Genomic DNA, 25,091 nt, shown 5'->3' on the forward strand with positions numbered 1-25,091 from the left:
CGTTCTCCTGATTTTTGCATTCTCCTTTTTCTAGTCCTCCCGGTTTTGACCCTTGCCTATTTCTGGACTTTGTACCCGCCTGCCTAACCATTCTGCCTGCCTTGACCACGAGCCTGTCTGCACCTCTGTAGCTCCTGGACTCTGATCTGGTTTTGACCTTTTTGCATGTCCACGACCATTCTCTTGTCTACCCCTTTGGATTAATAAACATTGTAAGACTCCAATCATCTGCCTCCTGTGTCTGCATTTGGGTCTCACCTTGTGCCTTGATAGTTTTTGTGTTTAATTTCCATGGTTTTACATCAAAAGCTGATTTACATTACTCAACATTTCCACACGCAAAAAGCTGTTAATAAGGTGTGTCGTCTATCTGAGGTAAAAGTACACAATAATGACAAAAGGCAATAGAAATAAGGTAGTTATTAGTATTTATTCAATATTACTGTGAAATACTAAGAGCTGATTTTCCAGAGGGAAGCGAAAAACCAGAAACCCATTTAAGCCAATATGGGATAAACTGGAAAATTATTCCCTGATCTCTTTTAACAAGACAATCGAGCAAGCTCCTGGAAAATACAACAATCTTCAACATAAACTTTGTAAGTTACTTTAAAGTTTACTGAAGACACCCCTAGTACTAAAATACTGTACCTGTCAGCAAAAGTGAGTTATCAAAAAATACATAATTTACTGCAAAATCATCAGACATAGGAACTTTTGTACATATAAATCAGGGGTGGCCAAAATGGTTGTGCAGGCTTTTTTCTCCAGCACAGTTCTACCACATCTGATTGGACTATTCAAGGTTCTGATAAGCAGATGACTAGAGGTATGGTGTGTTGTAGAACAGTCAGAAGTTACAAATATCACAGCTGAGATGCAGCAGAGTGCTTCCTCTGAAGTTATATGACTGTGTTTACACATTCAGCCTAAGACCCCAAATCTGATTTCCTTTCTATATCCAATCTTTTTTTCAGACCCATATCAGATTTCGGCATTCACACTCAGAAGTCACACAGAAATGCAATTCTCATTTCCTGTCACTGCTCCTTTACATTTTGGGGTGGTGGTCATGGTAACGTCACGTGCCAACAACAAAAAAATCTGAGCATTCAGACAGAGGTCGTATATGGAGGATGGGGTTTGTATCAGGATTCAAAAAATCAGATTCAATGTGTTTTTTTGCTGTTTACACATTAGGGAAAATAACAGATAGGTAATAAGCTGCAATAAGGCGGCATTTACACAGGCAGCCCAATTCAGATTTTTTGACAGTTATTTGCATATATGATACCTATCTGTTATTTTCCCTAATGTGTAAACAGCAAAAAAACACAAAGTAACTTGATAAAGTGAATAGGATAACAACCTTGTATTTTCTATGAATAAAGTGTTTGAATCATCCTCCTTGATTTGTTGTTGAAGTCAAATTCTTTCTATAGGGGAAGTTCCAGTTTCAGAGTCAAATTTTTCTTCCATGTGGAGGCGCTTCAATGTCACTGTATTTTCATTGGCTACATTGTCATGATATGGAGGGTTCTTCAGATGTTATCTTGAGTTTGTCTATTTTCTATAAAACCAGCTTGATGTCAAAGCCTATGCTCAACTTGTAGAAGCTTAACTTGAAACTAAAAGTACAGACAGAGAGACAGAGACAGAGAGCCTGACAGACAGACAGACAGATGTATATTTACATACAGATAAGTAGGTAAGCTGAGCTCCAGAGAAGACATTGTGCAGTAACTCTGCCTCAGACTTGTAGTACCACTCCGGTTCAACCAACACCATGCTCAGCAGTTTCTGAGAAACAACAAAGAAAGATAAATATATCATCACATTTCAATTTGGTAAATTCAGAGATCTTTGTGGGGAATATTGTGTCTATGCAGTCTATCATAAAGGTTTAATGCAAAACCTGCCAATGGGCCTACAGTCATTGTGGAACCTTGGAACCACTGTAAAACATAGTTTGAAGAAATGTTGGAATTTGCAGTGCAACCTTCAAAAGGAATATGTGCAAATCGATTGTTTTTGCAAAAACTTTGAAATATGATATTTTGACCACATACACAACATCTAAGTAATATAATCATAATGAATCTAGTTGCGAGAGTCCTCCTGATTTCAGGGTTATCAGGCTCTGTGCATCAAAAAAGAGAACATTTGATAAAGTAATCTGAAAGCAGTCAAATCTCATATTCCACTGGAAGGCACAGCACATATTCCAGAATAACAGCATTAATGGTTCCAGGGAAACACATGTAAGTTTGACAATCAAGATCATAGTAAAACTGTACTTTCTCTCAGATACTGTATCTGAAAAAAGACCCGATCTTCAATCACCCAGCTAAAGATTGAGGGTTTATGGAGGGTAAGTTTGGGTAATTTGTTCTTTTCATACATTAAAAGAGACAGAATGAACCAATCACTGCACCTGTGGATGAAATATATTGAAAGTGACCAGTACAATGATATGATTCACAGGCAAAGCATAAGAAGGCAAGTAAATAGGTTGACTATAACAATAAGTAAATAGGTTGACTATAACAATAAGTAAATAGGTTGACTATAACAATAAGTAAATAGGTTGACTATAACAATAAGTAAATAGGTTGACTATAACAATAAGTAAATAGGTTGACTATAACAATAAGTAAATCGGTTGACTATAACAATAAGTAAATAGGTTGACTATAACAATAAGTAAATAGGTTGACTATAACAATAAGTAAATCGGTTGACTATGTCTTTGCACTATAACAACAAGAGTCACTGAGTTACCACTGATCCAGATATTGGAGACTAGATTGAGCTAGCCCACAAAGAATAAACACACACACTTACAGTACAAACATGCCAATTATCATGTATGTATTTACAAACCATGGCCTCTTTCACCAGCCAATGAGACTTGATCATTGACTGGAATCACCATAGAAACCTCCTTAGTGGCACCACCAGAAGGTACCACACACTTAACCTTGGTGTCTGTCAGGTAGACTGGACACTACCACTGTTGCAGTAGTTGTCACAGTGACAGTTCCATTGGGATGGGTGACATTGACCATAGTAGACTTTTCCAAAGCAATGTGTTCTGTGTGGTCTCAGGCCACTATCAGAGAGTCGTCCCGTGGCAAAACAATTAAATATTTTATACTCTATTTCTTACCTACAGTAAGTACAAACACTGTCTACTTGAAATCATAAACCCTACTGTTAATTACAATATGTGTCTTACTAGACTTGTGGATTTCAGTCATCATGTTGAGGGTTGAGTGTTGATAGTTCTTCCTGTTCTATGTCATGGACTGTGGGAATTTGGGCTAAAGATTGATTGTCAAACTTACAAAAACAATGTAAAAGTAATACTGTAATTTCTCTTTGTCAACAGCATGGTAAAACTTACCTTCTCATTGTATTTCTCAGTTTGCACCACAGTACCACAGCTCCACAGCACACAGCAATGAAACACAGTGAACCCATCACTGAAACAATTACTGTTGGCTTAACTGTGAAAGATGACAAGATGAGAATGGTACAATTCACAGATAAGAGTCAGAGATTAGTTGTGGTCATTATATTAATGACTGACCACTGATCCTGTCACCATCAGTGACCTCAGGTACACCTAGCACAGAACATACAGAGACAGTACTTCAGAATGACACCAGCATGTTGGTTGTTACTGTAGGCATGTACAGAACCATTTCTCACCAGGAAATGAAGCTTGAGTTCTAGCTGGAATAATCATGGATACGTTCTTGGTGACACCTCCAGAGAACAGTGACACCACACAGACAACCCTGGTGTCTTTGTCAGGTAGACTGAATGCTGCCAGCGTGGAAGTTATGATGACGTGACAGTGACATTGAGATGGGTGAGCCATTGTGGAATTTTCTAGAATTTCTGTGTTGTCCCAGGTTACTATAGGAGCAGGTCGTCCAGTAGCAGGACAGAGTGGTGTGACTGTTGATGGTTTGTGTGGTGAGTGAGGGTCTATTCAGCTCTATAGTATAACAACAAAACACAGTGAGACCACAATGTTAAATACTATTAATGTTTTCATGTACATCAAGGTCAAGTGGATGCATGATGAGTTAAGGGAATTGTTCCTGGGTTAATCATTTACACACAGGTCAAGGTAGAACGGATTGAAGGCATTGGCGGCCATTGTTCCTGTTTTAAATGGATAACACATTGTTTGAAGACCTCAAAAGTAGGCTAATGTTAAGGTGAATCCTCAATTTAGATTTTAGAGTGTAATGTCTCTTTAACCCCACTTTACAGTGATTGTATTTTACCATTAACTCGGAGGCCGAGTCCACTGATAGCTCCATCTGGATAGGCGTTAAACAGACACTTGTCGCAGGACTCGTCTCTTCTTTTTATTTTACTAAAGGCAGTCAGTTAAGAACAAATTCTTATTTTCAATGACGGCCTACCAAAAGGCCTCCTGTGGGGTGGGGGCTGGGATTAAAATATAGGACACAATACACATCACGATGAGAGAGACCTAAGACAACATAGCATGGCAGCAACACATTACAAAACAGCATGGTAGCAATACAACATGGCAGCAACACAAAACAGGGTACAAACATTATTGGTTACAGACACCAGCACACAGCACAAAGGGCAAGAAGGTAGAGACAACAATACATGACACATCCATAACCTGAGCAGAAACCAGATTGCATACCAGAGAGACAACTATAGACATCAAGAAAGCCAGTCAGTTGATTATTGACAAGTTTTTCCAGCAGTTTTGATAAGCAGGGCAAAATAGAAATAAACTCAGCAAAAAAAGAAACGTCCTTTCACTTTCAACTGCGTTTAGTTTCAGCAAACTTAACATGTGTAAATACTTGAATGAACATAAGATTCAACAACTAAGACAAACTGAACAAGTTCCACAGACATGTGACTAACAGAAATGGAATAATGTGTCCCTGAACAAAGGAGGGGTCAAAATCAAAAGTAACAGTCAGTATCTGGTGTGGCCACCAGCTGCATTAAGTACTGCAGTGCATCTCCTCCTCATGGACTGCACCAGATTTGCCAGTTCTTGCTGTGACATGTTACCCCACTCTTCCACCAAGGCACCGGCAAGTTCCCTGACATTTCTAAGGGGGGGTTTACGTGCTCAATGGGATTGAGATCCGGGCTCGTCGCTGGCCATGGCAGGACACTGACATTCCTGTCTTGCAGGAAATCACGCACAGAACGAGCAGTATGGCTGGTGGCATTGTTATGCTGGAGGGTCATGTCATAATGAGCCTGCTGGAAGGGTACCACATGAGGGAGGAGGATGTCTTCCCTGTAACGCACAGCGTTGAGATTGCCTGCAATGACAAGCTCAGTCTGATGCTGTGACACACCGCCCCAGACCATGACAGATCCTCCACCTCCAAATCGATCCCGCTCCAGAGTACAGGCCTCGGTGTAACGCTCATTCCTTCGACGATAAACGCAAATCCAACCATCACCCCATGTGAGACAAAACCTTGACTCGTCAGTGAAGAGCACTTTGTCAGTCCCGTCTGGTCCAGCGACGATGGGTTTGTGCCCATAGGCGACGTTGTTGCCGGTGATGTCTGGTGACGACCTGCCTTACAACAGGCCTACAAGCCCTCAGTCCAGCCTCTCTCAGTCTATTGCGGAGAGAGTCTGAGCACTGATGGAGGGATTGTGCGTTCCTGGTGTAATTCGGGCAGTTGTTGTTGCCATCCTGTACCTGTCCCGCAGGTGTGATGTTCGGATGTACCGATCCTGTGCAGGTGTTGTTACACGTGGTCTGCCACTTCGAGGATGACCAGCTGTCCGTCCTGTCTCCCTGTAGCGCTGTCTTAGGCGTCTCACAATACGGACATTGCAATTTAATGCCCTGGCCACATCTGCAGTCCTCATGCCTCCTTGCAGCATGCCTAAGGCACATTCACGCAGATGAACAGGGACCCTGGGCATCTTTCTTTTGGTGTTTTTCCAGAGTCTGTAGAAAGGCATCTTTAGTGTCCTAAGTTTTCATAACTGTGACCTTAATTGCCTACCGTCTGTAAGCTGTTAGTCTGAACGACCGTTCCACAGGTGCATGTTCATTAATTGTTTATGGTTCATTGAACAAGTAAGGGAAACAGTGTTTAAACCCTTTACATTGAAGATCTGTGAAGTTATTTAGATTTTTACAAATTATCTTTGAAAAAGACAGGGTCCTGAAAAAGAGAAATTTATTTTTTTGCTGAGTTTAGGCCTATAACAGTTCAAATCAGCTTGATCTCCCCCTTTAAATGAAGAACGAACTGTGGCTGCCTTCGAAACAATGGGAGAGGAGAGACAGGTTAAAAAGGTCAGAGATAGGTTTGGTGATGATAGGGGCAGCAACCTTAAAGAAGAAAGGGTCTAAACCATCTGACCCAGGAGTTTTGGGGGTCAAGTTTAAGGAGCTCCTCGGACTCAGTGACAGCCTGCAGGGAGAAACCTTTGGAAGATCGGTCTTGCCGAAAGGTTGTAACCAGAATGGTTAACATCAGCACTCAAAACACTCTTCCTTAACCATGTCACAGTAATGACCAAGCTATACAGAGCACCCTCTGTATATCTTGGAAAAAGGAATCCTTGATAGAATTATTCTTTCCAGCTCATTTTGTCCAAAATGAGGTTGTAGGTTTGGAGTTTCGATCTGGAGTTAAGGTTATGTTGTGGAGGGTAGAATCCTGTATATGTCTCTGACGAAAAATACAAGTTTATTTAACTCCAAAACTATGTTATTGTAAAAAACATGTTGAAAAATGTGAGAGCTCACATGCAGCAGTGTCTCTCTTAGCAGAGGGAGCGTCCACTTGACACTCCTCTGATGACGATAGAACAGTTCTGCAGTCCCTCGTCTTCAAACTCCACTTTCCTCTGAAAATCTTTGTTAACAAATCAGCTGTGGTGTTTGCTGTGAGAAGCCATATTGTCTCTTTTTGCCAGGTGACTTGCAGCATGTCTTTCATGAGTTCACAGTTTAATACTGCATCTTCTCCTAAGGGTTGCTGTGACAACCTGCTGTGTTTTCATTTTTTTTAAATAATGTGTTACGCTTGTTCGGGTAGCACTCCTCACAGGCAGTTTGGGGTACGCTTTTTTTGTTGGTGAGATGAAACTACCAAAATTCTGAAAGGTATTATTGTACATCAGAATTGCAACAAGATTTGTACAAGCCTAAAATCTTGGTCCGTAATCGTAACATGTTGTTTGTATGTACACAGATGAAAGTTCACGTTTATGTTTCATGTATGGCTATTCTTACAATCCTAACAATTTAGAATGGATTTTCTTACGATCCTTACAATACATACGATCAACGTTTTGGAAGATATCTGGCTCCACAGATTTATGACACATTGTATAACAAGCGATGTCACAACATACACTACAACGTTGTTTAAACATTTTATTTATAAAGTAGAAAACAAACACACAACAAAGTACATTACAACATTGTGTATCTTACAGCATTTGATTAAGAAAAAGTGAAGAATTATGAAAACCACAAAAAAGTCTAGTGTGGATTTATCATGTTTCATCATTAACCAACTACAAAATATATTTACAAACGGTATTTATTAAGTATAAAATAAACAGCAGGCCTATGTGTGTCAGCCATTCAGTCCACTATTCAGTACCCACAATGCCTATGGATAGAAACGGTCTTTAAACCACACAGATGTGTGTGAGACAGTATGGTAGTAACTCAGTTCTCACAACCCTCTAACAGTTTTATAAGATAGAAAAGTTAAAACTGTCAAGTGTTGACAGCTATGGTCTAAAACAAACAGAACTGACCAGAGAGTTTAAAATACACTACCATTAAAGTGATCATTACACTTTTATTTAATCCATTTTAGAATAGTTCCAAAGGCTGAGCCTAAAATAGTGTATAAGACGTCATACAAGAAGTTTTGTTGTGAATCATATGTTGATGAGGTAAATAATATTTGCTGGTCTTTGATGTGTAATGAGGAGCAACCAGACACTGCACTTGACACATTTATGAAATTGCTTATTCCAGTTACTAATTAGCATGCACCCATTAAGAAAATGACTGTAAAAACTGTTAAATTCCTGTGCATTGCTGAGGAATTGAAAAATTGTATGGTTGAGAGGGATGACGCAAAAGGTCTGGCAGCCCAACTGATTGGCAAACGTATTGCAAATTAAGAAATCACGACTAAACAAAATAAAACTACACTATGAAACAAAAATAAATGATATAAAGAATCATAGTAAAAAGCTTTGGAGCACCTTAAATGAAATATTGGGAAAAAAGGCAAACTCAGCTCCATCATTCATTGAATCAGATGGCTCATTCATCCCAAAACCAGCTGATATGCCAACTACTTTAATGACTTTTTCATTGGCAAGATAAGCAAACTTAGGGATGACATGCCAGCAGCAAATACTGACACTACACATCCAAGTATATCTGACCAAATTATGAAAGACAAGAAAAGTGCTTTTGAATTCTGTAAAGTCAGTTTGGAAGAGGTGAAAAAATTATTGTTGTCTATCAACAATGACAAGCCACCAGGGTCTGACGATCTGGATGGAAAATTACTGAGGAGCTGATGATAATGCCACTCCTATTTGCCACATCTTAAATTCAAGCCTTTTAGAAAGTGTGTGCCCTCAGGCCTGGAGGGAAGCTAAATTCATTCTGCTACACATGAATAGTAGAGCCCCCTTAACTGGCTCAAATAGCCAACCAATCAGCCTGTTACCAACCCTTAGTAAACTTCTGGTAAATTTTTTTTTGACCAGATAGAGTGTAATTTCACAGTAAACAAATTGACAACAAATTGACAACAGACTTTCAGGACACTCAACAAGCACAGCACTGACACAAATGAATGATGATTGGCTGAGAGAAATTGATGATGAAATGATTGTGGGGACTGTCTTGTTAGACTTCATTGCAGCTTTTGACATTATCGATCATAGTCTGCTGCTGGAAAAACATATGTATTATGGCTTTACACCCCCTGCTATAATGTGGATAAAGAGTTACTTGTCTAACAGAACACAGAGGGTGTTCTTTAATGGAAACATAATCCAGGTAGAATCAGGAATTTCCCAGGGTAGCTGTTTAAGTAAAGCCAGTGTGTCTGTGTATACAGATGACTCAACACTATACACATCAGCTACTACAGCAACTGAAATGACTGCAACACTTAACAAAGAGCTGCGGTTAGTTTTGGATTTGGTGGCAAGGAATAAGTTAGTCCTAAATATTTCCAAAACTAAAAGCATTGTATTTGGGACAAATCATTCACTAAACCCTAAACCTCAACTACATCTCAAAATGAATAATGTTTAAATGGAGCAAGTTGAGGTGACTAAACTGCTTGGAGTAACCATGGATTGTAAACTGTCATGGTCAAAACATATTGATACAACAGTAGCTAAGATGGGGAGAAGTCTGTCCATAATAAAGCACTGCTCTGCCTTCATAAAAACACTATCAACAAGGCAGGTCCTACAGGCCCTAGTTTTGTCACACCTGGACTACTGTTCAGTAGTGTGGTCAGGAGCCACAAGTGTAGTTGTCTCAGAACAGGGCAGCACGGCTGGCCCTTAAAAATACACGGAGAGCTAACATTAATGACATGCAAGTAAATCTCTCATGGCTCAAAGTGGAGGAGAGATTGACTTCATCAATACTTGTTTTTGTAAGAGGTGTTGACAAGCTGAATGTACCAAGCTGTCTGTTTAAAATACTTGCACACAGCTCGGACACCCATGCATACCCCAATCGACATGCCACCAGAGGTCTCTTCACAGTCCCCAAGTCCAAAACAGACTATGGGAGGTGCACAATACTACATAGATCCATGACTACATGGAACTCTATTCCACATCAGGTAACTGATACAAGCAGTAGAATCAGATTTAAAAAGCAGGTAAAAATACACCTTATGGAACAACGGGGACTGTGAAGAGACACATAATGGTACAGACACATGCATACGCATACATTGTGATATTGCTGTATGGTGGTATTAAACATGTTGTATTGTAGAGATGTAGTAGTGTAATAATGTTATTTGATGTACTGTTTTATATTTTGTTTTATATGTAATGTAAGTACTTTAATATGTTTGGACCCCAGGAAGAGAGAGTAGCAGCTAATGGGGATCCCTAAAAAATACAAATAACATACTGGAACAACAATGGAGCAATGCAACAAATGCAACTCATTTGCATGTACAGTGGGGGGGGAAAGTATTTAGTCAGCCACCAATTGTGCAAGTTCTCCCACTTAAAAAGATGAGAGAGGCCTGTAATCTTCATCATAGATACACTTCAGCTATGACAGACAAATGAGAAGAAAAAAAATCCAGAAAATCACATTGTAGGAATTTTAATGAATTTATTTGCAAATTATGGTGGAAAATAAGTATTTGGTGAATAACAAAAGTTTATCTCAATACTTTGTTATATACCCTTTGTTGGCAATGACACAGGTCAAACTTTTTCTGTAAGTCTTCACAAGGTTTTCACACACTGTTGCTGGTATTTTGGCCCATTACTCCATGCAGATCTCCTCTAGAGCAGTGATGTTTTGGGGCTGTCGTTGGGCAACACGGACATTCAACTCCCTCCAAAGATTTTCTATGGGGTTGAGATCTGGAGACTGGCTAGGCCACCAGGACCTTGAAATGCTTCTTACGAAGCCACTCCTTCGTTGCCCGGGAGGTGTGTTTGGGATCATTGTCATGCTGAAAGACCCAGCCACGTTTCATCTTCAATGCCCTTGCTGATGGAAGGAGGTTTTCACTCAAAATCTCACGATACATGGCCCTATTCATTCTTTCCTTTACACGGATCAGTCGTCCTGGTCCCTTTGCAGAAAAACAGCCCCAAAGCGTGACGTTTCCACCCCCATGCTTCACAGTAGGTATGGTGTTCTTTGGATGCAACTCAGCATTCTTTGTCCTCCAAACACGACGAGTTGAGTTTTTACCAAAAAGTTATATTTTGGTTTCATCTGACCATATGACATTCTCCCAATCCTCTTCTGGATCATCCAAATGCTCTCTAGCAAACTTCAGACGGGCCTGGAAATGTACTGGCTTAAGCAGGGGGACACGTCTGGCACTGCAGGATTTGAGTCCCTGGCGGCGTAGTGTGTTACTGATGGTAGGCTTTGTTACTTTGGTCCCAGCTCTCTGCAGGTCATTCACTAGGTCCCCCCGTGTGGTTCTGGGATTTTTGCTCACCGTTCTTGTGATAATTTTGACCCCACAGGGTTATATCTTGCGTGGAGCCCCAGATCGAGGGAGATTATCAATGGTCTTGTATGTCTTCCATTTCCTAATAATTGCTCCCACAGTTGATTTCTTCAAACCAAGCTGCTTACCTATTACAGATTCAGTCTTCCCAGCCTGGTGCAGGTCTACAATTTTGTTTCTGGTGTCCTTTGACAGCTCTTTGGTCTTGGCCATAGTGGAGTTTGGAGTGTGACTGTTTGAGGTTGTGGGCAGGTGCCTTTTAGACTGATAAGTTCAAACAGGTGCCATTAATACAGGTAACGAGTGGAGGACAGAGGAGCCTCTTAAAGAAGAAGTTACAGGTCTGTGAGAGCCAGAAATCTTGCTTGTTTGTAGGTGACCAAATACTTATTTTCCACCATAATTTGCAAATAAATTCATTAAATTACAGGCCTCTCTCATCTTTTTAACTGGGAGAACTTGCACAATTGGTGGCTGACTAAATACTTTTTTTGCCCCACTGTATGCAGTCTCCATGACTAGCACTCTACCAGGATGTTCAAATAAGGTTGTACTAATACATTTAGAATGGACTGGAGATTGTTGTGGTCCTGAAAGACATTAACATCAATGATACTGATAAGAGTCAAATCATCTGTTGTAGTAGTGTACTGATATAACTGCTTTGTGGGTATTTACAGTTACATATTCTCCAGGGAGGACATATGATGCTGAAAAACAATTCAGTGTTTTCTAATCTATTTCTTACCTACAGTAAGTACAAACACTGTTTACTAGAAACCATAAACCCTACTGTTAATTACAATGTGTCTTACTGTTAGATTAGACTTCTAGATTTCAGGGTCATCATGTTGAGGGTTGAGTGTTGATGGTTCTTCCTGTTCTCCTGACTTCCTGTAGGATTTGGGGTAAATATTTATTTCGTAAGTTTGACAATCAATGTCAAAGTAATACTGTATTTTCTCTTTGTCATCTGAACAGTAAAACTTACCTTCACATTGTATTTCTCTGTTTGCACCACAGTGCCACAGCAGCTCCACAGCACACAGCAATGAAACACAGTGAACCCATTACTGCACCAATCCCTGTTGGCTTAACTGTGAAAGATGACAAGATGAGAATCATAAAATTCACAGATAAGAGTCAGAGATTAGTTGTGGTCATTATATTAATGACTTACCACTGATCCTGTCACCATCAGTGACCTCAGGTACACCTAGCACAGAACATACAGAGACAGTACTTCAGAATGACACCAGCATGTTGGTTGTTACTGTAGGCATGTACAGAACCATTTCTCACCAGGAAATGAAGCTTGAGTTCTAGCTGGAATAACCATGGATACGTTCTTGGTGACACCTCCAGAGAACAGTGACACCACACAGAGAACCCTGGTGTCTTTGTCAGGTAGACTGAATGCTGCCAGCGTGAAAGTTATGATGACTGTGACAGTACCATTGAGATGGGTGACATTGACCATTGTGGAATTTTCTAGAATTTCTGTGTTGTCCCAGGTTACTATAGGAGTAGGTTGTCCAGTAGCAGAACAGGACAGAGTGGTGTGACTGTTGTTGGTTTGTGTGATGAGGAGTGAGGGTCCATACAGCTCTATAGGACCACAACAGACACAGTTCACAGTGAGACCACAATGATTCAATTTACATGATTTAGTAAATGATTCCATTTTGATAAATGGTTTCAAGACATTGGATGTATGATCTAATAAAATGGCTGCTGTTCTGTGTCAATCATTTACAGTACATTATGTTATCAGATTTTACCATTTACATGGAGGCAGGTCCTTCCACTGATTGGTCCATCTGGAAAGGTGTTAAACAGACACTTGTAGCAGGACTCATCTCCTCTTGACACTCCTCTGATGACAATAGAACAGTTCTGCAGTCCCTCGTCTTCAAACTCCACTTTCCCCTGAAAAGGTAGGTTGACATTGGGACCTCGTTTGCTGTAAGTGGCCACATTTTCATTCGCCCCAGTTGTCTCTTTTTTGCCAGGTGACTTGCCGCACATCTTTGAGTGTCATGAGCTCACAGTTTAAGACTGCATCTTCTCCCAGGGTTGCTGTGACAACCTGCTGTGTTCTCACCAGATGAGAGAGCCCTGCATGAAGAAAGTTACACAATACTTAGTACTTACTACATTACAAACTCTCTCTCACACACACACACTCAGTTGGTAGAGCATGGTGGTCTTGTGGGTTTGATTCCCATACTATAAAAAAATGTAAGTCGCTTGGAGAAAAGAGTCAGCTAAAAGCTATATTTTTAAATATATATATTTATAGATTCTGTCGCACAGGGCTTTGCCTTTTTCTGTTTTTGACTATTTATGTTAATACAATGTGCAGGAGGGCCAAATTGCCAATTGTATGACTTTGAGGCAATTTGTGTTGCATAGTTTAGTGTAGTGTATTGTAATGTTGTTATGTAGTGTAGTGTAGTGTTGTGTTGTGTTATGTAGTGGTGTTATGTAGTGTAGTGTTGTGATATGTTGTGTTATGTAGCGTTATGCAACTTGAATAAGGAAGAGTGAGACAGAATGAAACATGTTTGTGATGTCATCATGAAATGTGTAGAAAGTTCTACTTTGCTGAAAGCAGACAATAACCACTTTATTATGAGGCATTTCATCACTTTACCTAAAGCAGTCAAAGATGACTTTATAGTGAAGCCATAACCAAGTGGCGGACCGCGGTCCAGATCCACACCTAGAATACGGACCCCACCTATTAATACGGACCGCGAGTCCCAAGATCTTTTTAGGAACTCAGTCAGGCTTTCAACTTACAGCTGTTGGTAGCTGCAATAGTAGAATCAACAAGGTACACTTTTAAAATATGGTAGTGCACGGGCAGTTTTCCTCTTATGTCATTCCCTGACAGAGCTATTTCTAACTTGATCAATATCCTGTTGATCAACTACTAGCCCAAGTCAGCTAGATAGCTGGTTAGCCTAACTTATCTATCTACATCTTGTAGTTGTCATGGCCAGATTAAGTGACCAGGGGCCTCGACCCCCAAGGGCCCGGCATTTTGTTGAATCACTCAGGTACAGTATCATATGAACACACATAAGACATGTCAAAATGTGTAGAATTGCAGGAAATTAGCTTAAAAACATCTAAATGTTCTCTCCACCAACAAGAGGGCTGTGAACAGTTTGAACAGTTTGGGGTGGCATGGGTTGTGAGGTTGGGGTTTGTTTCTATGCCGATATATTACAATATCCATCTGGACCTTTGTCACCTCGGAAAGTTGTGTGACTGGACCTTCTCAAATAGTAGTTGAGTACCCCTGTTATACTGGCTAATAAGTATGCTATAACACACCATGAGAAAGATGATGTGCTGCTCATTGACAAAAAATGTATAAAAATGCATCACACTGACGGTCATTATTATGCTGTATGATCCTTGAGGAAAAAGTGACCAGCAGTTATGAAGCACTATGTTGCTGTATATTATAAATCATTATGGTTAGAATTATAATGCATTAGGAGACTTTATGAGACTTAATGAGTATTTATTTGTCGCTATAACTATGCTTATACCACATGATTAACCTATCAGTGCATTATGAGTACATGTATAATGCTGTATAGTGCATCATGCATATGGGATTCATAGAAAGTGTTACAGTATATACAGTATATACTGTGCATTAGGAAAGTATTCAGACCCCTTGAACTTTTTCACATTTTGTTACGCTACAGCCTTGTTCTAAAATTGAATAATTTTTTCAAGAAATCTGAGTAACTGACAGCATTATGGTTTAGTAAGTGACTGCAGTATGGGTTAGTAACTGACTGGAGTATGGGTTAGTAAGTGACAGCAGTATGGGTTAGTAAGTGACAGCAGTATGGGTTAGTAACTGACTGCATTATGGGTTAGTAAGTGACAGCAGTATGGGTTAGTAAGTGACTGCAGTATGGGTTAGTAACTGACTGGAGTATGGGTTAGTAAGTGACAGCAGTATGGGTTAGTAAGTGACAGCAGTATGGGTTAGTAACTGACTGCATTATGGGTTAGTAAGTGACAGCAGTATGGGTTAGTAAGTGACTGCAGTATGGGTTAGTAAGTGACTGCAGTATGGGTTAGTAACTGACTGGAGTATGGGTTAGTAAGTGACAGCAGTATGGGTTAGTAAGTGACAGCAGTATGGGTTAGTAACTGACTGCAGTATGGGTTAGTAACTGACTGCAGTATGGGTTAGTAACTGACTGCAGTATGGGTTAGTAACTGACAGCAGTATGGTTTAGTAACTGACAGCAGTATGGGTTAGTAACTGACAGCAGTATGGGTTAGTAACTGACAGCAGTATGGGTTAGTAACTGACAGCAGTATGGGTTAGTAACTGACTGCAGTATGGGTAAGTAACTGACAGCAGTATGGGTTAGTTACTGACAGCAGTATGGGTTAGTAACTGACAGCAGTATGGGTTAGTAACTGACAGCAGTATGGGTTAGTAACTGACAGCAGTATGGTTAGTAACTGACAGCAGTATGGGTTAGTAACTGACAGCAGTATGGGTTAGTAACTGACAGCAGTATGGTTAGTAACTGACAGCAGTATGGGTTAGTAACTGACAGCAGTATGGGTTAGTAACTGACTGCAGTATGGGTTAGTAACTGACTGCAGTATGGGTTAGTAACTGACTGCAGTATGGGTAAGTAACTGACAGCAGTATGGGTTAGTAACTGACTGCAGTATGGGTTAGTAACTGACTGCAGTATGGGTTAGTAACTGACTGCAGTATGGGTTAGTAACTGACTGCAGTATGGGTTAGTAACTGACAGCAGTATGGGTTAGTAACTGACAGCAGTATGGTTAGTAACTGACCGCAGTATGGGTAAGTAACTGACAGCAGTATGGGTTAGTAACTGACACCAGTATGGGTTAGTAACTGACAGCAGTATGGGTTAGTAACTGACAGCAGTATGGGTTAGTAACTGACAGCAGTATGGGTTAGTAACTGACAGCAGTATGGGTTAGTAACTGACAGCAGTATGGGTTAATAACTGACTGCAGTATTGGTTCATGTGTTGAATTATTAAAGTAACAAACTACAGAATGTGTGGACATCAGTGAATATAAGGAACTATGACTATAGATACATTTACATTACATTTAAGTCATTTAGCAGATCAATCCTCTTACTTTGTTCACTGATTAAATCATAGTTTATACAGTGACTGACTACACAGTAAAAAGTGACTCACTACAAAGTGAATTTCACTACATTCATAATGTAATTTATCTGTATATATATTTTAGTCTATCTGTGTAGTGGAAGATAAATTAAATAAAATAATGAATGCAGAGTATTGAAATAAATAGGTTTGAACAGTTAAATAGGTTTGAAAGCACCTCATTTCATAAAGAAAAGCAACAGCGTCAGCAATACTGTGTCAATTAAAATAAAAAGCTGACAAATGCAGTATATCATGTATAAAACAGATATAACTCACCTTTAGGGAGGACTATTTGCTGAATAAACAGGTAGTTGTGGAGCGTAGGAGCCATGGTGAAAATGTGAGTTCTCACATGAAGAATTTTGAATTTCCCACCTGACTGAATGGACCTATCACAAACGGACCTTTTGGGCGAAAGGCCCTCCCCTTACACTAAAAGTGAAAGTAAACTCTGCTGGTGTATTACCAGTGTTAGTTGAACTCTTAAAACAGATAGGAGCTGACATATTACACACACACACAGCCAATGGAGCCTGGTGCAGCGCTATAACAACCTAGCCCTGATTGTGATGTTACTGTAAGCAGAGCTAGAACAAAGTAGTCCTGATTTTAAATGGGGATTTTACTGTAAAACAAGGTGACAATGGGTGATTTTTTAAATACAGCGTATAGTTTTATATCAAACGGGGAGAACACAATATATTTAAAGAATGCTTTTGAATCTTAAACAATATAAAACATTATACAGCTCAAGTGAGAATAATAGCCTGATTTATTAACAGTGTCAAATCAAGTGGGGTCAAACACAACAAGCAACATCCATGATTAAAATAAATACAAACAGGAACTAAAACTTGATACACTTAAATCTAGTGAACAAGGTACAGTATATCAAACAATCAAAGTGCAAAACATTATCATCATCACCATTATATTTTAAGGGCTCAAAATACATTGTATTGATATAAAGGAGGTAAAACATCCATGTATCTGTATTACTATAGGTACAGTATGTAATAATAACAGCATAAACCTCACATTAACACAAGTGCTATCATATTTAAATGGATTCAAGTTAAATGAAATAGGATATTCTCCCCGTCTTCTTCCTGGTGTGTCATAAAGTCAACTGTAGGTGGTGCTGTGTTCTAATAGATTTTATTTCCTCACTGACAAACCTCATCTCTCAAAACTAAAGTGCAATTTCAAAATAAAAAAACAGTATTTGTGACATTATGTAATGTATGGTGCAGGTGTAAATTAGCTTACATATGACTGGGGAAGAAATATGACTCTGACAACTCAAAAAGGTTCAATATATGTATCTAGAACACAGTGCCTCTACCTGTCTGACTGTCTCATTAGAAATGTTTGTCATAACTACATCCTTCTAAACGTAGGAACTGGGCTAATAAAGAACACTAATAAAGAACAGGAAGGCCTGCACACTGTTCATCCTCCCAAGACTCCCAGACACTCTCATCCTCTTTCATGAATAGTAGTACTGTATCTTGCTAGTCGCCATGCATTTAATATGACCTTTGTCATTCAATTAGAATATACTGTAATATTCTAAAGATAGATTAGTAGTCTGGTTGAGACATTTTAGAGGATCTCATCTCTTGAGGAACAGGGCTCTTCTGCAACTGGACTCTAAATACCAACAGCGCTCCGATGCTCAATAAAAACCTCTGTCAGCTAAAGTACATAAGTATAGCAATCAACACAGATGAACATTTACACACTTTCCCCAAAAGCGTCCTGCTCGTCTGCTGTGGTTGCTGCTTGCCTGTAACCTGCCAGATAGAACGTGAAGGTTAGACTTTACTGTAGGTAGTAAAGACATACAGTGCATTCAGAAAGTATTCAGACCCCTTGACTTTTTCCACATTTTGTTACAGCCTTATTCTAAAATGGATTACAATGTCCCCCCCCCCCCCCTCATCAATCTACACACAATACCCCATAATTACAAAGCAAAAACAGGTTTTTAGAAATGCTTGTAAATATATATATATATATATATATATATATATATATATATATATATATATATATATATATATAGTGCCTTGCGAAAGTATTCGGCCCCCTTGAACTTTTGCCACATTTCAGGCTTCAAACATAAAGATATAAAACTGTAATTTTTTGTGAAGAATCAACAACAAGTGGGACACAATTATGAAGTGGAACGAAATTTATTGGATATTTCAAACTTTTTTAACAAATAAAAAACTGAAAAATTGGCCGTGCAAAATGTCGCAAAGTTCAAGGGGGCCGAATACTTTCGCAAGGCACTGTATATTTTTTTTTTTAAGTATCCAGCCCCTTTACTCAGTACTTTGTTGAAGGACCTTTGGCAGCGATTACAGCCTCAAGTCTTCTTGGGTATGACGTTGCAAGCTTGGCACACCTGTATTTGGGGAGTTTCTTCCATTCTTCTCTGCGGATCCTCTCAAGCTCTGTCAGGTTGGATGGGGAGCGTCACTGCACAGCTATTTCCAGGTCTCTCCAGAAAATGTCGAACTGGTTCAAGTCCGGGCTCTGGCTGGGCCACTCAAGGACAGTCAGAGACTTGTCCCGAAGCCACTCCTGCGTTGTCTTGGCTGTGTGCTTAGGGTTGTTGTGCTGTTGAAAGGTGAACCTTCACCCAAGTCTGAGGTTCTGAGCATTCTGGAGCAGGTTTTCATCAAGGATCTCTCTGTACTTTTGTCCATTCATCTTTCCCTCGATCCTGACTAGTCTCCCAGTCCCTGCCGCTGGAAAACGCTTGGCATTCAGGCCAAAGAGTTCAATCTTTGTTTCATCTGACCAGAGAATCTTGTTTCTCATGGTCTGAGAGTCCTTTATGTGCCTTTTGTCAAACTCCAAGCGGACTTTCATGTGTCTTTTACTGAGGAGTGGCTTCCATATGGCCACTACCATAAAGGCCTGATTGGTGGAGTGCTGCAGAGATGGTTGTCCTTCTGGAAGGTTCTCCCATTTCCACAGAGGAACTCTGGAGCTCTGTCAGAGTGACCAATGGGTTCTTGGTCACCTCCCTGACCAAGGCCCTTCTCCCCCAAATGCTCAGTTTGGCCGGGCGGTCAGCTCTAGGAAGAGTCTTGACGGTTCCAAACTTCTTCCATTTAAGAATGATGGAGGCTACTGTGTTCTTGGGGACCTTTAATGCTGCAGGCATTTTTTGCTACCCTTCCTCAGATCTGTGCCTTGACACAATCCTGCCTCGGAGCTCTACGGTTTTTGCTCTGACATGCACTGTCAACTGTTTGACCTTATATAAACAGGTGTGTGCATTTCCAAATCATGTCCAATCAATTGAATTTACCACAGGTGGGCTCCAATCAAGTTGTAGAAAAATCTAAAGTATGATTAATGGAAACAGGATGCATCGGAGCTCAATTTCAAGTCTCATAGCAAAGGGTCTGAATACTTATGTAAGTAAGGTATCTGCATTTTTATTTTAAATACATTTGCAAACATTTATAAAAACCTGTTTTTGCGTTGTAATTATGGGGTATTGCGTGTAGATTGATAACGGAAAAAAACTATTTAATCCATTTTAGAATAAGGCTGTAACGTAACAAAATTTGGAAAAAGGGAAGGGGTCTGAATACTTTCCGAATGCACTGTACACTTTATCAGTAACCATTCTAGAGCTCTAAGACATGACTTGCCCACAGCTGATGCTTCACACAGTTTATTTCATAAAGCCAGAGACATATTTTATATATATACTGCTCCAAAAAATAAAGGGAACACTTAAACAACACAATGTAACTCCAAGTCAATCACACTTCTGTGAAATCAAACTGTCCACTTAGGAAGCAACACTGATTGACAATACATTTCACATGCTGTTGTGCAAATGGAATAGACAACAGGTGAAAATTATAGGCAATTAGCAAGACACCCCCAATAAAGGAGTGGTTCTGCAGGTGGGGACAACAGACAGCTTCTCAGTTCCCATGCTTCCTGGCTGATGTTTTGGTCACTTTTGAATGCTGGCGGTGCTTTCACTCTAGTGGTAGCATGAGACGGAGTCTACAACCCACACAAGTGGCTCAGGTAGTGCAGCTCATCCAGGATGGCACATCAATGCGAGCTGTGGCAATAAGGTTTGCTGTGTCTGTCAGCGTAGTGTCCAGAGCATGGAAGCGCTACCAGGAGACAGGCCAGTACATCAGGAGACGTGGAGGAGGCCGTAGGAGGGCAACAACCCAGCAGCAGGACCGCTACCTCTGCCTTTGTGCAAGGAGGAGCAGGAGAAGCACTGCCAGAGCCCTGCAAAATGACCTCCAGTAGGCCACAAATGTGCATGTGTCTGCTCAAACGGTCAGAAACAGACTCCATGAGGGTGGTATGAGGGCCCGACGTCCACAGGTGGGGGTTGTGCTTACAGCCCAACACCGTGCAGGACGTTTGGCATTTGCCAGAGAACACAAAGATTGGCAAATTCGCCACTGGTGCCCTGTGCTCTTCACAGATGAAAGCAGGTTCACACTGAGCACATGTGACAGAGTCTGGAGACGGCGTGGAAAACGTTCTGCTGCCTGCAACATCCTCCAGCATGACCGGTTTGGCGGTGGGTCAGTCATGGTGTGGGGTGGCATTTCTTCCTGACTGCCATTAGGTACCGAGATTAGATCCTCAGACCCCTTGTGAGACCATATGCTGGTGCGGTTGGCCCTGGGTTCCTCCTAATGCAAGACAATGCTAGACCTCATGTGGCTGGAGTGTGTCAGCAGTTCCTGCAAGAGGAAGGCATTGATGCTAGGGACTGGCCCGCCCGTTCCCCAGACCTGAATCCAATTGAGCACATCTGGGACATCATGTCTCGCTCCATCCACCAACGCCACGTTGCACCACAGACTGTCCAGGAGTTGGCGGATGCTTTAGTCCAGGTCTGGGAGGAGATCCCTCATGAGACCATCCGCCACCTCATCAGGAGCATGCCCAGGCGTTGTAGGGAGATCATACAGGCACGTGGAGGCCACACACACTACTGAGCCTCATTTTGACTTGTTTTAAGGACATTACATCAAAGTTGGATCAGCCTGTAGTGTGGTTTTCCACTTTAATTTTAAGTGTGACTCCAAATCCAGACCTCCATGGGTTGATAAATTGGATTTCCATTGATTATTTTTGTGTGATTTTGTTGTCAGCACATTCAACTATGTAAAGAAAATAGTATTTAATAAGATTATTTCATTCATTCAGATCTAGGATGTGTTATTTTAGTGTTCCCTTTATTTTTTTGAGCAGTATATATATATATATATATATATATATATATAGAGCCAGAGAGAGATGATATACTATGGTTCTGATTATAGACATTCACTCAATTGGTCTTTCTAAGGTGTTATTACATCACATCTAGTCTCTCATGACTGTTAAGCAAACAAGACTAACAAAAGTGACATCATCAGATAATCTTGTGCTGACTCACCTTTTTTCTTTTGAAGCATGACACTGCCGCAGATGACTAAAATGGAAACGATTAGGAACACTGGAATGCCAACCGCCCACGGGGATGTCCTCCTGTCATCTGGAAGGTGAAACATTATTATAATTTAAAAAAAATTGATTTAACTAGGCAAGTCAGTTAAGAACAAATTCTTATTTACAATGACGGCCTAGGAACAGTGGGTTAACTGCCTTGTTCAGGGGCAGAAGGACAGATTTTTACCTTGTCAGCTCGGGGATTCGATCTAGCAACTTTTCGGTTACTGGCACAACGCTGTAACCACTAGGCTACCTGCCGCCCCTATGAAATTGCAGTGATCATGCGTTTGGAGAGATCCATTTCTTGAGAAGAGGAAGCTGGGAATTGTACATCCTCTTTCCAAAGAAGTCTGTTTGAATAGCATGTTGATATGGATTTCCCCCTTTAACATATCATCCATCCTTCATGTAGCTTCCCTGAGGGGCTGGAAACTACCCAGAACTCAATAAAACAATTGACTCTACAGGGAGTGACTCGTGATTCTTTACCACAGTAGTCAAAATTAAACTTAACTGGTGAGATTAGATAACAGCACTACTAGCATCACAACATTAGGCTCTGGCAACAAGCCTGATCTCATTGTGCTCACCATTCTGTTGGAATGTTAGAATAGTGAGCTGTAGCACAATCTGGCTGGTTCACTAGACTATCCCAAAATGTCACTGGAGATGAGGTTTTCTCAATGTTGTTTTCAAGTTGAACCATTCTGTACTGACACGCTAAAAGTGTATGGTCTAAAAGTATATGACACGTCAACATTACGTACCTTCTTCAACCTCCCTCTCTCCAGGGAGAATAGGAAGCAGGACCCGCTCGTGTCTCTGTGTCCTCATCCCATTGTTTACGATACAGTCCACGTATCCCCCTGAGCCTGGCAACAGTTGGAGGGTGATGTTGCTAATGGCTGTGACAGTTTGGTCTTTGTTAATGACAGTCCAGTTGTTAGGTGTCTTTATGGGTACTGCTGCAGAAATGTTCCATTGGATCCAAGGTGCTGGTTTACCCGTGGCAGAGCAACTGACCACAACTTCCATGTCTGCTTTAGATTCAGTGCTGGGGACTTTTTGCATTGTGGCTCTCACTTCAGATACACCTTTGAATAGATGAAACAGGGAATATTAGATCATATTGATTTTATTTATTTTACAAAGCAGGTCAATTAAGAATACATTATTATTTACAAAGATGGCAAAAGGAATCCTGTGGCGCAGGGGGCAGGGATTAAAGGTCTAGGACAAGACAGTCAACACAATAAATCTGAGAAGTCATAATTCCATTTCATATTTTGGTTAAAAGGCTTAATAAACCCATAATAAACCCTTGGCCCATACTGTATGATTCAGAAATCATGCCTTAGCAAAGATCCCACTGTAAGACTTTTCTGTAATTTCAACAGTAAAACACTGTAGGATGCATAGTATAATACCATAAATGTGTTTTACAGCTGTAATTTTGCTTTATAGTACCATTTTCCTTACTGTAAAACATTACAGCATCCATTTACATTTACTGCAAGGATGCTGTAATATGTCTTTACAGTAAGGAAAATATTAATGTAAAACATATTACAGCAGCTCTGCTGTAAAGCAAAAATACAGTATTAAGCTGGCTACTGTGGTGCCAGTGTAATGCTGTAATTTTACAGGGAAAAGTTTTACAGTGATGCTATAAAGGGTGACTAAAGGATTATGCTATTTGGCAAAGAACCAGATGCAAGGGCCTTTAGGCTTCCTGTACACAGGCAGCCCAATTCTTATTTTTCCACTAATTGGTCTATTGACCAATCAGATCAGCTCCATTGCCAATAATTGGACAAAATATCAGAATTGGTCTGCCTGTGTAAACAAAGCCTAACATTACCCTCTATTTTATGATTTTGCTCATAATTAGTTGTGAAGCATATATGTATTGTTAGACTTTATGATTACTGTATAACAGTGTTTTCCCAAAAGGATTCTCTCCAAGAATACCCCCAGAGACTTTTTAGGCTCCTATACTACTAGCACACCTGATTCAAATAGGCCTAATCAAGGGCTTGATAATTAGTTGAGCAGTTAATTAATTAGTAACTAGTAAATTCGTTAATTCGTTAATTAATTACTTGACTAACCTTGAACGGTAAGACATGTCTGCTTGGGTATTGAACCACTCGGGTAAACATTGAAGGAACAAATATAGCAGGCTTCGTCCGTCCATGTTACATTCTTCACGGTAATGGACGACGAGTTGAGAGATGCCTCCGTGAAAACCACCTTGCCTCGGTGCGGGTCTATGATTTGAGCTCCAAACCGCTTGCTGTAGGTGGCCAGATTCTCCACCGAGTCGTCTTTGAACAGCCTCTGCCAGGTGACTTGCAGCACACCTGTCGAGTCCGCATGGGTGCAGGTATATGATGCGTCGGCATTGAAGTCAACCCTGGTGTCTCCTCTAGCTACGATGTTGACAGAGACTGCTAGAAATGGAAGAAGGAATGTTTAACGGGTAAATAAAAGTTTAGCCTTACAAAAAAAAGCTATGACCTGTCAAACGTGGGAAATGTTCCTTTATCTTATACAAGCAGAATCAACTGATCAGATCCATGGAAAATAACGTACCTTCAGACAGCACGCATAAGATAATTAGGTAAGTGTTCATTCTCAGCTGGTGAATGTTGACAAGATCATGTTTCTGTTTCTGGCGTTGGACCTTTAAATATTGGCGAGTGAAAGTGAAAGTTAGCGGGTGGCGTTGGGCGGTTTCCGGTAACCAATGTAGAATAAACATCGATTAAGTTATTATATTATTATATTTGATTAAGTTATTATATTTGAGTAAGTTATTATATTTCTATGGAAGAAACGAGGTTGTTCTAGTATTTCTGTATGGCTCACAATAAGCTTAATGTCATACTGTAGCTGCATGTCTTTGTAGTTGATATACAGGACCTAAGATAAACATCTGCCAAATGCGTGTAGATTTTGGCATTTGCGGGTTAAGATGTCTATTTCACCTGCCACGTTGACGGGTGGTCATGGCTTCACAGTGCGAGCATTTCACTCGCATTTGTGAATAAAAATAGTAAAGTATGATCACATGTATAGTTAAATAAATGATGCAGCAGCTGTT

The 25,091-nt window shown here is 40.3% G+C and overlaps 2 protein-coding genes and 1 long non-coding RNA gene across 5 annotated transcripts; all 3 read right to left on the reverse strand.

The window, feature by feature from the left end:
• Positions 1 to 411: 411 nt before the first annotated feature.
• Positions 412 to 3,806, reverse strand: LOC106594420 (uncharacterized). Of its 2 annotated transcripts, XR_006760067.1 has the most exons (4): positions 3,715 to 3,806; positions 3,593 to 3,628; positions 3,407 to 3,509; positions 412 to 1,800 (listed from the first exon to the last, which is right to left on the reverse strand). It is a non-coding gene; the product is annotated as an uncharacterized lncRNA (long non-coding RNA). The 2 variants fall into 2 exon arrangements; XR_006760066.1 differs by lacking the exon at positions 3,715 to 3,806 and having other exon boundaries at positions 3,593 to 3,705.
• A 7,597-nt stretch (positions 3,807 to 11,403) lies between these two features.
• Positions 11,404 to 16,858, reverse strand: LOC106573843 (OX-2 membrane glycoprotein). Its single transcript, XM_045699403.1, has 6 exons — positions 16,754 to 16,858; positions 13,052 to 13,388; positions 12,573 to 12,878; positions 12,451 to 12,486; positions 12,262 to 12,367; positions 11,404 to 12,164 (listed from the first exon to the last, which is right to left on the reverse strand). Exons 2-5 carry the CDS (start codon positions 13,296 to 13,298, stop codon positions 12,264 to 12,266), a joined length of 693 nt encoding a protein of 230 aa, XP_045555359.1. The 5' UTR covers positions 13,299 to 13,388; positions 16,754 to 16,858; the 3' UTR covers positions 11,404 to 12,164; positions 12,262 to 12,263.
• A 373-nt stretch (positions 16,859 to 17,231) lies between these two features.
• Positions 17,232 to 24,735, reverse strand: LOC106575849 (OX-2 membrane glycoprotein). Of its 2 annotated transcripts, none has more exons than XM_014152551.2 (5): positions 24,581 to 24,735; positions 24,097 to 24,438; positions 22,753 to 23,079; positions 21,930 to 22,028; positions 17,232 to 18,273 (listed from the first exon to the last, which is right to left on the reverse strand). In XM_014152551.2, the coding sequence occupies exons 1-5, from the start codon at positions 24,618 to 24,620 to the stop codon at positions 18,215 to 18,217; spliced, it is 867 nt and encodes a 288-aa protein (XP_014008026.2). In that variant the 5' UTR covers positions 24,621 to 24,735; the 3' UTR covers positions 17,232 to 18,214. The 2 variants fall into 2 exon arrangements, with proteins under 2 accessions (XP_014008026.2, XP_045555358.1); XM_045699402.1 differs by having other exon boundaries at positions 24,097 to 24,435; positions 24,581 to 24,732.
• Positions 24,736 to 25,091: the final 356 nt, after the last annotated feature.

This window comes from Salmo salar, chromosome ssa17, assembly GCF_905237065.1.
Source record: "Salmo salar chromosome ssa17, Ssal_v3.1, whole genome shotgun sequence".
NCBI classification, from domain to species: Eukaryota; Metazoa; Chordata; class Actinopteri; order Salmoniformes; family Salmonidae; genus Salmo; species Salmo salar.